At 36.7% G+C, this 12,525-nt stretch overlaps 1 protein-coding gene across 1 annotated transcript in view; it reads right to left on the bottom strand.

The window, feature by feature from the left end:
• Positions 1-12,525, bottom strand: part of fer (fer (fps/fes related) tyrosine kinase) — a 357,459-nt gene that overhangs the window by 249,004 nt on the left and 95,930 nt on the right. Inside the window, exons 6-8 of the mRNA XM_039759412.1 lie at positions 11,018-11,155; positions 10,020-10,142; positions 2,782-2,904 (exon numbers count right to left, since the gene is read on the bottom strand). Of these exons, the coding sequence (XP_039615346.1) occupies positions 2,782-2,904; positions 10,020-10,142; positions 11,018-11,155 (384 nt within the window). The remainder of the gene's footprint in view (positions 1-2,781; positions 2,905-10,019; positions 10,143-11,017; positions 11,156-12,525) is intronic.

Below are 12,525 nucleotides of genomic sequence, written 5' to 3'. Positions count from 1 at the left end.
TTTCTTGCTTGAATTTTTGAAGCAGGTTTATAAGCATATTTAGCGATGTTCACATTACCAGCCTGAAGTGACTCAAATCTGGTTTTTGACACAACCCACAGCTATGGCAACAGTCACAGTCAAACCACTGCAGACTCCTTTCTTGTATCCACAGATCTCTTGGTGGAGCGGTGCCAGCAATAACTACCTTCTCGACCTACATGCAGATGACGAACAGTCTGTCTTCCTCCAGAGAAAACTGTGATGCATACACTAGCTGCTTGCATGTTCATTTTATCGGTTTTAACACCATGCATATGTTTTAGGGTGGCACAAATGACTTTTGCACAAACGTATTAATGTGCACGTGCTTTCCGTTTTGGAGGACAGATGCATTCACATTACAGTTAGATACAGGTCACTTACACTTATGAATGTGAACTGTCAAAATAGGCAAATCCAATTAGAATAAAAAAATTGGAATTGAGCAATGAGGCTTGTGATGTAAACCATAGCTTACGTGTAGCAAATTTATTGATGCTTACGCAATTTATACTTTCTCATACAATCCCAAATCAGAAAAAGTTGAGTTCAAAAAAAGCAAGAGTGGTCTCCCCTAGACGTTCTTGTATACTCAGATATGGGGATGGATAGTTGAGGAGTAAACCGTAAGACAATGATTACATTTTTATATTATGTACATTAAAGGACCATCAACAACAAATCAAATCAAATTAATAATATAGTAAACAATTATTATAAAAGTAAAGTTGAATAAATCAGACTCTGCAAGTGCATGAATCAAAAGGTAAAGTACCACTTCTGGTTAATGGAAATAGCCCAAAAGTTGATAGAAATCTACGTTTTGTATCCAGTTCTTGGATGCAAAATTTGGTTGACCTAAGTGAAAAAGTGTACTCAAGTTAACATGTATGTATGTAATGTTTACATACTCATGCACACACACAGACAGACACACAGACATAATTCCAAAAATGGTATTTTCAGACTCAGGGAGATCTAAAATGTTGAGATTCATCAAAATCTCGAAATGGAATTTTTGGAGGATTCCAATACTTTCCCTATACTTTGTAAACAAGAAAGTAAAAACACAGTTATTCTTAAATTTACTTTAACTTTTATTTCATTGAAGACAATATGAACCCAAGATATTTCATGTTTTTTCAGGTCAACTATATTTCATTTGTTAAAATACTTCCATTCCCACATTTCTGGCCTGCAACACTTTCTAAAACATCTTTTAAGTGTTTTGAGGAGGAATGGCGACATTACAAAGTGGTGAATGCTTTGCCATCCCAACTTTTTTTGGAATGTGTTGTAGGTCTGAAATGCAAGAATGGATGTACAGTATTTAAACAATTGAAAAGAAGTTCACAGACAAAACAGCAAATATTTTGAGTTCATGCTGTCTGCAATGAAATAAAAGTCATTGTGAATTTCAGAATCACTGCTTTTTTTTTTTTAATTTTCATTCTCCATACTGTCCCAACTTTTTCTGACTGGAGATTGAATGATAAAGTAATACAGCTTCAACTATAAGAAAAATGCAATATTTTTTTTTTGTCATTGTCCAATCAATCTATGAAGAGATATAGCTAGCTAATAAATAAAAACTGTCAACCTTTGTAGAGCTGATTTGTTATATAATCATAGTTGATGTCCTTTTCAGATCACTACATCAGCTTCCTGTAGTGGAGCTTATTAAGTTCAGGTCCTTGATGCTTACCTACACAGTAGTCAATGGGTTAGCACCTACTGTATATACATATATGGAGACACTTGCAAGGTCCTATGCTCCTTCAAGACTACTCAGGTCTGCTGATGAACAACATCTGATGATGCCACCTCTGCGTGCATAGAATCTCAGTCCAGACTCTTTCATGTGTAGCTCCTTAGCTGATAGCAAAACTCCATTTAAAATTCCTCAGCACTTTAAGACTCTCTGTTTCTGCGAGTTTCTACCTAACTGATATTAGCTGTTAGGTTTTAAAAATATAGGAATTTTAAGTAGCTTGTATTTTGTTCTCAGCTCTTCACTTGTGATGATCAGTTTTGTTAACTTATCCTGTATTACTTGTTCCCAAACAGTCTCCTAGACTGATGTTTACTCGATTATGTTGCTCTCTTTTGCACATTGCTTTGGGTAAATGCATCCACATCTGTAAATATCCCTGCAACTTCTGTTGCTCTACCAAGGTGTAAGCAGAGCTAAAATATAATTGCAAACAGCGTACAACTTTAAATTTGTAGTTAGTTTGAAAAACCAGAGGCTAAATAACTCACTTGCTAGACAGCACAAAATGTAGGAGGCTATAAACTTTTCAGGAGAGTGAATTCAAAAATCAATTTATTTTTAGCTTTAGCAATTGAGATAGAACTAGTCTACATAGATAGTCTAAATAGATAGCAAAGGGCACAACAGACATAGAAACTGCCTGGCAACAATGTCGAAGAAAAAGGTGTTCATTATTCTAAGACCACAGCTTCTCTAACGCACATACATCCTCATAAATCAGTGAAAATGGCAGCAAAATGGCAGTGTGGGGTAGTAGTAAATTAAAGAACTTCAAGTAAAAAGTGTAAATAAGTACCAAGTAAATTACAATTTATGCAGCCAAGATTGTCACAATTGTCTCAGCCACTTGAAACTTGAAAATACTATAAGAAAAAAATCAAGTTCCAAAACTTGATTTGACTTAACTTTGCTCCAATATGCAAATGCTACCATAAAATTGACATATTATTCAAAACATGTAATTTTTTTTTTTTTTTAATACATACTCGGACTTCTTTTCACATGATTTTGCAGACTCTTCAATTTTCTTTTCTAAATCCTGCATTAATTCTTCTTTGTTGAGTAGCGTCTGTTGGGTCAAGGCCAATTCTTCTGTTGCTGTTTTCAACCTATTAAAAACGATACACAAACTTTAAACATAAAACACACATCTTCATGTTTAAATGCTGTTTTAGTTAATGTCTACATATTATTTACCTATTAGAAAATAAACTAGTTAGATAGAATGATACCTGTTTTCTTACTGAAAAGTGGCTTAAAGCCACTTTTGCCCTGTCTTAGTACAGACTTTACCTGATTGTTTAACCCATCTCCACACACTCATACACTGCAGACTGAGAAGGCACAATTGAAGTAATTTGTAATGATGATTTTTAATTCTTTCAAACACGCTACTAGATATTACATTCTTTGAGATCCATTTGTAACAAGCTAAAAATTTTGGGCATTTATATTACAGGTATTCAAGATCTCTGCTAACTTATTAAACAATATAAGAAAGCACTTTTTAATACTTCAAATGCAGAGAAGAAGACAAACAATTCTAAAATTTCTCTCTATTATATTAAAAACGTTTTCCGTCGTGTCCATGTTATTCAGCCTTGACCACTCCCCTCCACACCGCTGGCCCAATCATTACTCCTACTGCTCACATCCTCTCTCTGTACTACCTCATGACACTCCCAGTGCTAACTTGCCCTTCAACGCAGTTGGTTATAATGACAAGGCAGAAAAGCAAATGATCCAAGAACATCAAATTTTACATCGCAATAGAAAAAGAGCAGCAAGAGCTGAAAAAAAAAAGAACAAAAAAGAGTTGCATATAATAAAAATCAAGAACAAAGGGAATTGTCCTACAAATGAAAAAGAGAAAAAATATCCCAAACAATATGCAAACAAAAATGCAAAAAAGCATTGTTTATAGAATGTAAGTTAGAGGATAAAGTAATTCATAATATTGTAACAGTAACAGAAACAGAAAAGAAATTACCACCGAGGCAGTGTGTCCTAAAAAGCCATGCAAATGGGGTTGCTCAGAGTGCTGTGAAGAGGGGTGAGAAGAATTAGCCACATCTGCCACTCTTAAATAAAGCAGTCACTGGGATGCTGGGGGTGGGAAATTGTTACGGTTGCAAAAAAAAAAAAAAAAGAGAGATATGGAGTGAGTAAAAAAAAAAAGAGTGTGAGAGATGTTTGACATGTGGTTATTCTTCATCTGTTTATTTTTGGGCACCATTTTTTTTTTCCTGAGTTTGCATTGTTCATTTAAGGCAGAAGAGCAACAAAACCTTTGTTTTGGACTGTTACAGCCACCTGCCTGTGTGATTTATTTCTCCCGCCTGGAAAGGGAAATTACAATATTGTTTTTCATGAGGCGTTAATGTAATTTCAGTTTTCATTTATTTTTTATTAAATTTTACTTTTTAACTTCTAATTTTACTTTTGCTTTTTACTGTTTTCTTATTCATTGGTATTTAAAATTTAAGTTGTAGTGAAATAGTCAAGTAACTGATTTTATCTTATTACCTACAGACCAAACCGTCTTCATCCCACACCACGCATCTCTTTAAATACAATCGCTTTCACTAATGGTGGAGTGCCCCAATGCACTTCGAGTGGCTTAGCTGCCTAAGCGCCTGCCTCCAGGGTGTGGCAAGCAAAGCAAGCGGGGGCCCTAGTTACATAAAACAATAGCTAAACTGCTAAATAACAAATAATAATTTGATTTAATATTGGAAGCAATTAATTTAAAGTGTTTTTAAATATCAAACAGCAAAAGAATGCAGGCTGAGCATTGAACCTCCAAGTACAGGTTTACTTTATCACAATATGTCACACCTTACAATTACCACTTTGGAATATGTAAGTTAAAACAAATATATTTTATAATGATTTCTAAAATGAAACATACCAACTAGTCTGTTGACAATGTGACTTGCCACAATGAGCATCACTAATAAATTTTTATTTTCAGGTGCTGTCCCTGATTCCTTCAGAGTAGCTTTTAATAAAACATTTAGATCTCTTAAGAATTCAATTGCAACTTCTAATTTACCTTTTGCTTCTAGTTTTTTTTCCAGAAAACAGCAATTTTACAGTTATAATCTAAAAAAAAGCAAATCTTTAAGACAAGCTTTTGACCTGGTTTTAGAAAAGAAATGGTCTTAACTTGTTATGTTGTTGGATATGTTATAGTACTCCTCCAAATCAAGACATTAAGTTGATTAACTTCATACTTATGAAATCATTTTCAGCATGTGCAGACGTCTGGGGACTGTACTCCCTCATTTATGCCCACTGTTAGTTATGTCATCTCTCAATGTTTTTAACAAACATCAGTAATTTTCTTACTTAAGTATGAATAAATGACTGAGTCAGACAAGATAATTATCTTGAGGGTACAAGTCGAGAGATGGAAATACTAGTTGCGATACCTAGCTTTTCAGTATGTTCAGGCATCTTTTGGTAATTCTAATGTTCATTACCTTTTCCATTAACCACATTATATATACAGAAATTAAATTCAAAATAAACTACAAGACACAATCAGCTAAAGAAATTTAGCAACCACTTTGTAGTTACACCTACCCTTTTGTACATTTGTCAGTTTCAGTATTTGCTGACTTAACTATCTTCATCTGGAAAGCAGATACCAGCATGTATGCATGTGTGCCAATGAGAGATTTTAAAAGACAAAAGATTTAACTGGCTTTGAATCCTTCACAGTGATGGACACTAGGTCCATTGGTTTTCCTTTTTTTTTATACACACTGCCCATTATTCCTTTTTCTGGCAGCATGAGGGCAGCAGCAATGGCTTCCCCCCACTGTCTGTCTTTGACCAGTTTCTCAATGGTATCCCAATTGTGGCTCAAAGACTTTAGCTCCATCACAACAGTACACTGCCATGAGCTCCTGGGCCAGCCCATTTTGCATTTACCTTCAGGAGTCCAATACAGGGAAGTTTTGAAGATAGAACTTCCACCGCTTCGGATAACATGGCCAGTCCATCTCCACTGTCTTTTCATCACAATTGTAATCACATTCTCTAGATAGTGTCGGTCAAGCAAATCTTCAGTAGAGATCATTCTTGGCAAGAAAATGTGCAAGATTCATCTCAGACTTTCTGCTTTGAATGTAGTCAGTTTATTTAAATCGCCCTTTGTCATCCTCCAACAATAAGATGCAACTCGGGTACAGCATAAGCTTCACGTGGATACTGCACTGTGAGAATCTCTACACATTATTTAGCATCCAGAAAGCAGTCCTCTCTTTGCAAATTCTGCTCTGTATGTCACCACCTGTTGCTCCATCGCTATGCTACCTAAACAGTACAGGTTTCATTCATAGGACTTCCCCATTTATTTTAACAAGTGTTGGTCAGTCTACATTGAGTATCATTACCTCTGTCATAGACTAGCTGATCTATAGTCTGACCTTCCATACAAATGTGTTCAGGTAGTTTGTTTCTCCTGCATGTGGTGAGGAGTATGTGAGAGCAAAGCAATTTCACCAGAGAAGTCAAGATCTTCCAAGGCACCTTGGTTGGCCTTCAGCCTTATGGTGCATTACCTAGTCAATGACCAGGCTGAAGAGCATGGCAGGCATCATGGCAGCTCTGCCTGACTCTGATCTTTATTTCAAAGCAAGTGTCACTGTTTCCCACACTACAAATAAAGCTGGTATAAAAACTCATAATATGCAGTGTGATCTCTTGTAAGTATATCATATGCTTTTAGAATGCACCAGAGGCTACCTCTGTGGATGTTGCCAAAGGCTTTCTGAAAGCTGACAAACTTTACATAGAGCTGCCTCTGCCACTCTATGCAATGCGATAATATTATATAATGCACAAAGATCTATCAGTGCATTTCCTTCCTTTCTGGAATGCAGCTTGCTTTTCCTTAATTACATGTCAACAACCTAAGAGATTCTCTGTAGTTAGTACCACAACAATTGCTGCAGTCACTGAGTGCTCCTTTATTTTCCCTATGGTTAAGTCATCAAGTACCTTCTTCACCTGACAAACCTATATAAATAAGGTGTAGCAAAGAATAGTTTTGCATTCATACTGTCATGTCTTGGTGCTTTGCCATTTTTTAAGACCTTAATTGCTTGGTAATCTCTTGTTTGTCAGGTTGTATGGTATTGACTTCAAGATGTGTTTCTGTTTCCTGTATTTCAACTTCTTCACTTGGTAGTGGCCTGTTCAGGACTTCTCTGAATTATTCTGCCCAGCAAGTTTCCTGCTGCTTTTCAGTGCTGTGCAGTTTCCCTTGCTTGTCCTTAACTGGAATTCTATTGGTCCTATGGAACCTGCTGCATGTACCGTAACTTTAGTGATTTTTTTAGAGTCTGTGTTGTTTACCTTTCCCACTTGCTGTTTCTGCCTGGATGCAAAGTCTTTTACATATCCCAATTTGTCTACTCTCAGCATTCTTTTCACCTTTCTCTCTACTTCCCTGTACAGCCATCTGTACGGCTCTTGCAACCTCTAAGGTTTGGCATCCGTGAGCTTATTCTTTAACAAACTTCTTTCCTCTTCATTTAATACCTGGCAGGTATCTGAGATAGTTCACTCCTTTTCCTCCTATACCTGAATCTTAAACAAGTTTCTCCACTTTTTTGGTATAATGATATTTATATGCTGCCACTGTATGTTGACTGATTCAACGCCCTTCTCATGTCAGCCAGGGACTGGTACCCATTCTTCACTTGGAGGATGAAGGCATTGCTCAGTTCTGTGTCGTGCAGTCTGTCTGTGTCAAGCTATCTGAGTGCCATGGCGGAGTGGTGGCTCTGAGGCTAGGGATCTGCACTGGCAATCGGAAGGTTGCCGGTTCGAATCCTGTAAATGCCAACAGGGGCTCTGCTCTGTTGGGGCCTTGAGCAAGGCCCTTAACCTACAATTGCTGAGCGCTTTGAGTAGTTAGAAAAGCACTATATAAATGCAAAGAATTCTTCTTCTTCTTATTATTATTAGTATTATTATCTGTCCTGCACTTCTCAGCTTCATCTGAAAAAGAGTAGGGATAAGGTGGAGGCCACTTCCAATATTGGTGCCTCTTCAGAACTTAACATCAAGCAGAGCTCTCCTTCACTTTCCATTTATCATCAGGTGGTTGATCTGGCAACTCTCCCTGACATTCTGAAACAGAATGCAAATATTCTATTGTGGGAAGAGTGTCTCCCCGTCACTTTTTTGTAGTCCACATGCAGTTTCATCACCCTTTCACTGTTCTCATTCATTGTGCCACACTCATGCTTCCCCATTTTCCTCTTGAAGTGGGCATTGTTACTTTCCACCTTAACATTCAAGTCACCCATCACAATCAACAGGTCGTGACATGGCACTGCTCTCAATGTTGCATGAAACTATTTGTAAAATGCATTCTTGACAGCCTCATCACTGTCATTAGCAGGTGTATATGGGTGGCATTAGAATGTTCTACCATCAGTATGGCAGCAATGAACCTAGTGTTAGGCATCCACTCCATAAAGAATCTTCCTGTTCCTTTCATTAGGATAATGGCCCTTCATGATGCTGGTTGTCCCCTCTCTTCCTAAGTACAGTACTGCTTCTCCAGACTGTGTCTTCATTCTGCCTGAACCAGTCCATCAACTCTCACTAATTCCTAAAATGTGCAGGTTGTAACAACTCTTCTCAGCAATGACTTGAGCTAGCTTAACAGTCTCATATATGGTCTACATGTTCCAAAATCCAATTCTTCTCTTACATTTGGCACTTAGTACTACCATCTTCATAGTAGCAGATTACTTTCATCTTTTACTGCTAGCAGTCATATGAGTATCTTGTGATGATTCTGAAAGGCATGTGCACACATTTGTGGTAACCTTTGTTGCTGTTTCCGTAACACAACTGTTTTTTATGGAAGTGGGCGGTTAGCCCTATGCTCAACCACCAACCTGGAGGACAAGGGATCACATTTTGTCTGACCTCTACCCTTTGAGTCCTAGCCGGTATAGCTCTAGCGGTCACTGAGCCACGCAAGCTACCCAACTTTGCGAAGGCAGTGATTCACCAAGGGTTCAACGGTTTTAGTGTACAAGAAACACCAAACCATCTCAGTTTTAATGCTTTACAGTTTAGGTATCAACACACTCTAACAAAACTAAAGCAGAGTAACCAATAAGTTATTGTTTGTAGAATAACACAGAGATATTGAGGGAGACTTATGAGAAACTACAACTAATTGAATCTTATTTTGGGAGGGGTACAGAAGCCAATAATCCAGTAGAGTTCCACTCCTATCAGCGAAAACAAGAAGATATAGATTGAGTTGGCTAGTAAACACAAATGTTTTTCCAGTCCACCAATGTCAAACATCAACTGACCAGATTAACCCTGATTCCTGCTGATACACACCAGAAATACCACAAGTTTCATTTGGTCAAGTGTCAACAATTCAATCTGTGTAACTGATGTGGTTTGTAAATTTCTGGCACACTTGTTTGTGGGCACCAACAGATTTAATAATAAAACAATGACCACTGTAATCTGTATTTATGATTGTTTGGAACACTTTATCTTGAGGGAATATGACTTGATCATATGTAGCACTGTAGAAAGATATATCCTTAAGAACATCTAGGCATTTGTGTGCCACAAAATCAAAGCAATTATCCGTCTGCTCTTCTCTATATCTCATGATTTCCCTGATCAGATCAGAAGAAGTATGAAAATTACAAAGGAAAGAATGATTTTATTAGGGCCCTTTGAAAATCAAAGTTAAAGAAACTAATCAAAGGGTCTGAACACAAAGAAGTCATTTTTAAGAACGTTGGGAAATGAGTTGCTAGGAACAGGGCTCAAGAATTTGACCCCTGTCTATGCACTTCCTTTATAAAGATGGCTATCAGACAGACAGAAGTCAAATGACAGCCTTTCATTAACAAGCAACAAAGCAAGTTTTAAAACCATAGCCTAATAGTTGTCAATGTGTGCTTCATCATCGCTATTCCACTCTAAAGGTGCCCACAAAGCTTTCTGATGCAATGGGTGGGAAATTATGAATGAGAGATGACACTAAGACATGTTCTGGAACTGAGTACTTCAGGTCACAATAACAACATTTCAGAAGAGAGGCTGACCAAGCATGAGGACTATACATGTTGCAATTTTAAGCCTTAAGAACTTTAATCATTTCAAAACTTTGCATTTAATGTGTCATTATGGGTTGTGCTAGTGCTACCTAAATACTTACATATTTTGCAAAGAGTCTGCTGTTAAACTGTTCCACAAAATTTCATTTGCTTGAAGATTTTCTGTATCTTCTAGCAAGGAAACGTCGAATTCTACATTTAGTTCTTTAACTTCAGGTGACTTACTGAAAGGAAAAAATATATTATAAACATACCAGATAATTTTACAAGATGAATAAAAATGATTCTTCTAAAATTAGGTATTTAAATATGATGTGTTCAGCACATGATGTTCCTTATATAAAGCTGTGATTTTTTTGGTAAAAAAACAGTAGGCCAATGTGCACAAAAATAGCACAGCAAAATATACTGGAGCAAATTTGCTCAAATTTAAAACACTTTGAGAATTTTACAGTGATAATGACTGGGACAAATTTTAAAACAAGTTAATCTGTTGAAAGTTTAAAGTCTGAAATATATCACTATACCTTCCCCAAATATGTGTATATATTATTAGCTTTGCTACTCATTTAAGATAGGTTAAGCTCTAAGCAATCAATGTAGACTTCAACATTAATAATTGCAGTGCACAATAAAATGCATATGTCTATGTTATATGCTACTTGGTATGGGATTTGTAAATGCAGTGTTAACGCTTGTGATTTACCATCTATTGGAATGCTAAATGCAAGTGAAATGCAATTTACTAGTAATAATGTTTATGATGTTCCATCTTTTGGAATGACAGAGACATAGCAGCCAGACAGACACACAGACAAAAGAAGAGTATATACATAAAACTGTCATTTCTTATGTATAGTAAGAAAAAAAACATGTTAAAATTTCAACTTGATAAAGGATCAATTTGCTAAAATGTACACATTTCCTAAATGATTTTTTTATTTACAGTATATATTGTAGAGCCAGGACTTGACATGTTAAGAATATAAGACAAAGTTCCCATTTAATTTAAATGAACTATTTGTCTATAAGTCTATATGATACATTTTCCCCAGATGGGTTACTATAAGAAATAAATATATAAACTAATAAATATTACCTGTGAACCTCAATGAAATGCTCATATTCGGTTGCAGGGTCAATCTGTTCAACCGAGGTGTGTATTTCTTTGTGCACCTTAACTATTTCATCCGTTAAGAGACTGGTTATCTGACAATATTCTTCTAATATTCCTTTGCTGTGAAAAAAGTAGAAAAATAACACCATGTTAATACAATATAATGTGAAGTCCATCTTTCTACTCAAATATAGCAATTGTGGCTAAATACTGTAATTGGACACAGACCAGGGTAAGGTAAAGGAGGAAGCAGACAAGAAATAGAAAGTGGAGCTAGAAAGATGGGAAGTTGGAAAGTATTCCAATAGTATCAAAGACACAAGTCAACAGCTATTTCAGTTCTATTACTCTAATCATGTTCCCACATGAGGAAGCAACTCTTTGAAGGGTACTAATGTTTTAAGAAAGGTTTAACAATGTTGAGAGACCTGGGTTTGCCAGTGGGAGCTCTGGGAGTTAGGCCACAAGGCTTTTTGAAGAATGTTCCTAGATTTGCAAGTGGTTCCAGGGACTGAACTAGACATTCTTCTGTGTAGAAGTAGAAAGCCATCCCACACCAGACAAAGGCTGAGGTTAGAGCCAGGAGGGGAGTTAAAGTAATGCACATTCTAAATGGGAGGTAGTGCAACAAGAACAAGGATTAGAGGTGCATGAGGTCTGACAGCATCTGGAATTCTACAGAAGGGATGAAGTACCACTTAACCACTAAATACTTATTAAATCTTAATGGATATGCAAAATATCAACTCAGACATTATTCCAGGCTGTCCCTTATATGGTTGAATGGCTTCATTCATTGTGCTTGAGAAGACCAAAACATCTGGATATCTTTGTTGTCATGCTCATCATTACAGCATTCTTTCCTGTGGATAAGGACAATACATTTCTGGGTGAAGTTCCTCTCTGAAATTAATTATGTAAAATAGAATAAAAGTCTGATCATTCAGAATTATTAAGCAGTGGTGATTACTTACCCTGAAAGTATTAAAGATTATGACTGTGCCTAAATTCTCCCATGACACCGCACCACATACCATTTACAATAGACTTCTCCAGACCTGTGTAGTAGTTTATAGCCTGCAGACATATGGTGGCCAGCCTACCCAAGTGCCAAGGCTCAACCCAAATTAGCCATGTGGAGAAACGGAGCTGCTGAGTGGGTTTAACCACATACAAGGCAAAGGGTAGGTATTATCTGCAACAGGGTGATGGCCAAGAGCCTACTGGATTACATCGTTATCATTACTAACTAGCACCATGCACATTTTCTCTACTTTCTTCTAGTAAAGAAATAAACTAATACTACTAATATACTCATTCACAATGGGCAGTAACACTGCTGTTACTAAGGTCAAAAGTTGTGGATTCAATCACTAACCATTACAAAAATATTCTTGCAAGTCTAATTGATGACTCTGAACCAGCCCAATATGAGTTACTGTGTGTGCGTAAATATGCCTCACAATGGGCTAGCATCCCATTCAGGCTGA

Source organism: Polypterus senegalus, chromosome 7 (genome assembly GCF_016835505.1).
Source record: "Polypterus senegalus isolate Bchr_013 chromosome 7, ASM1683550v1, whole genome shotgun sequence".
NCBI classification, from domain to species: Eukaryota; Metazoa; Chordata; class Cladistia; order Polypteriformes; family Polypteridae; genus Polypterus; species Polypterus senegalus.
The sequence above is the reverse complement of the archived record's forward strand: the minus strand, read 5'-3'. Positions and strand labels throughout refer to the sequence as shown.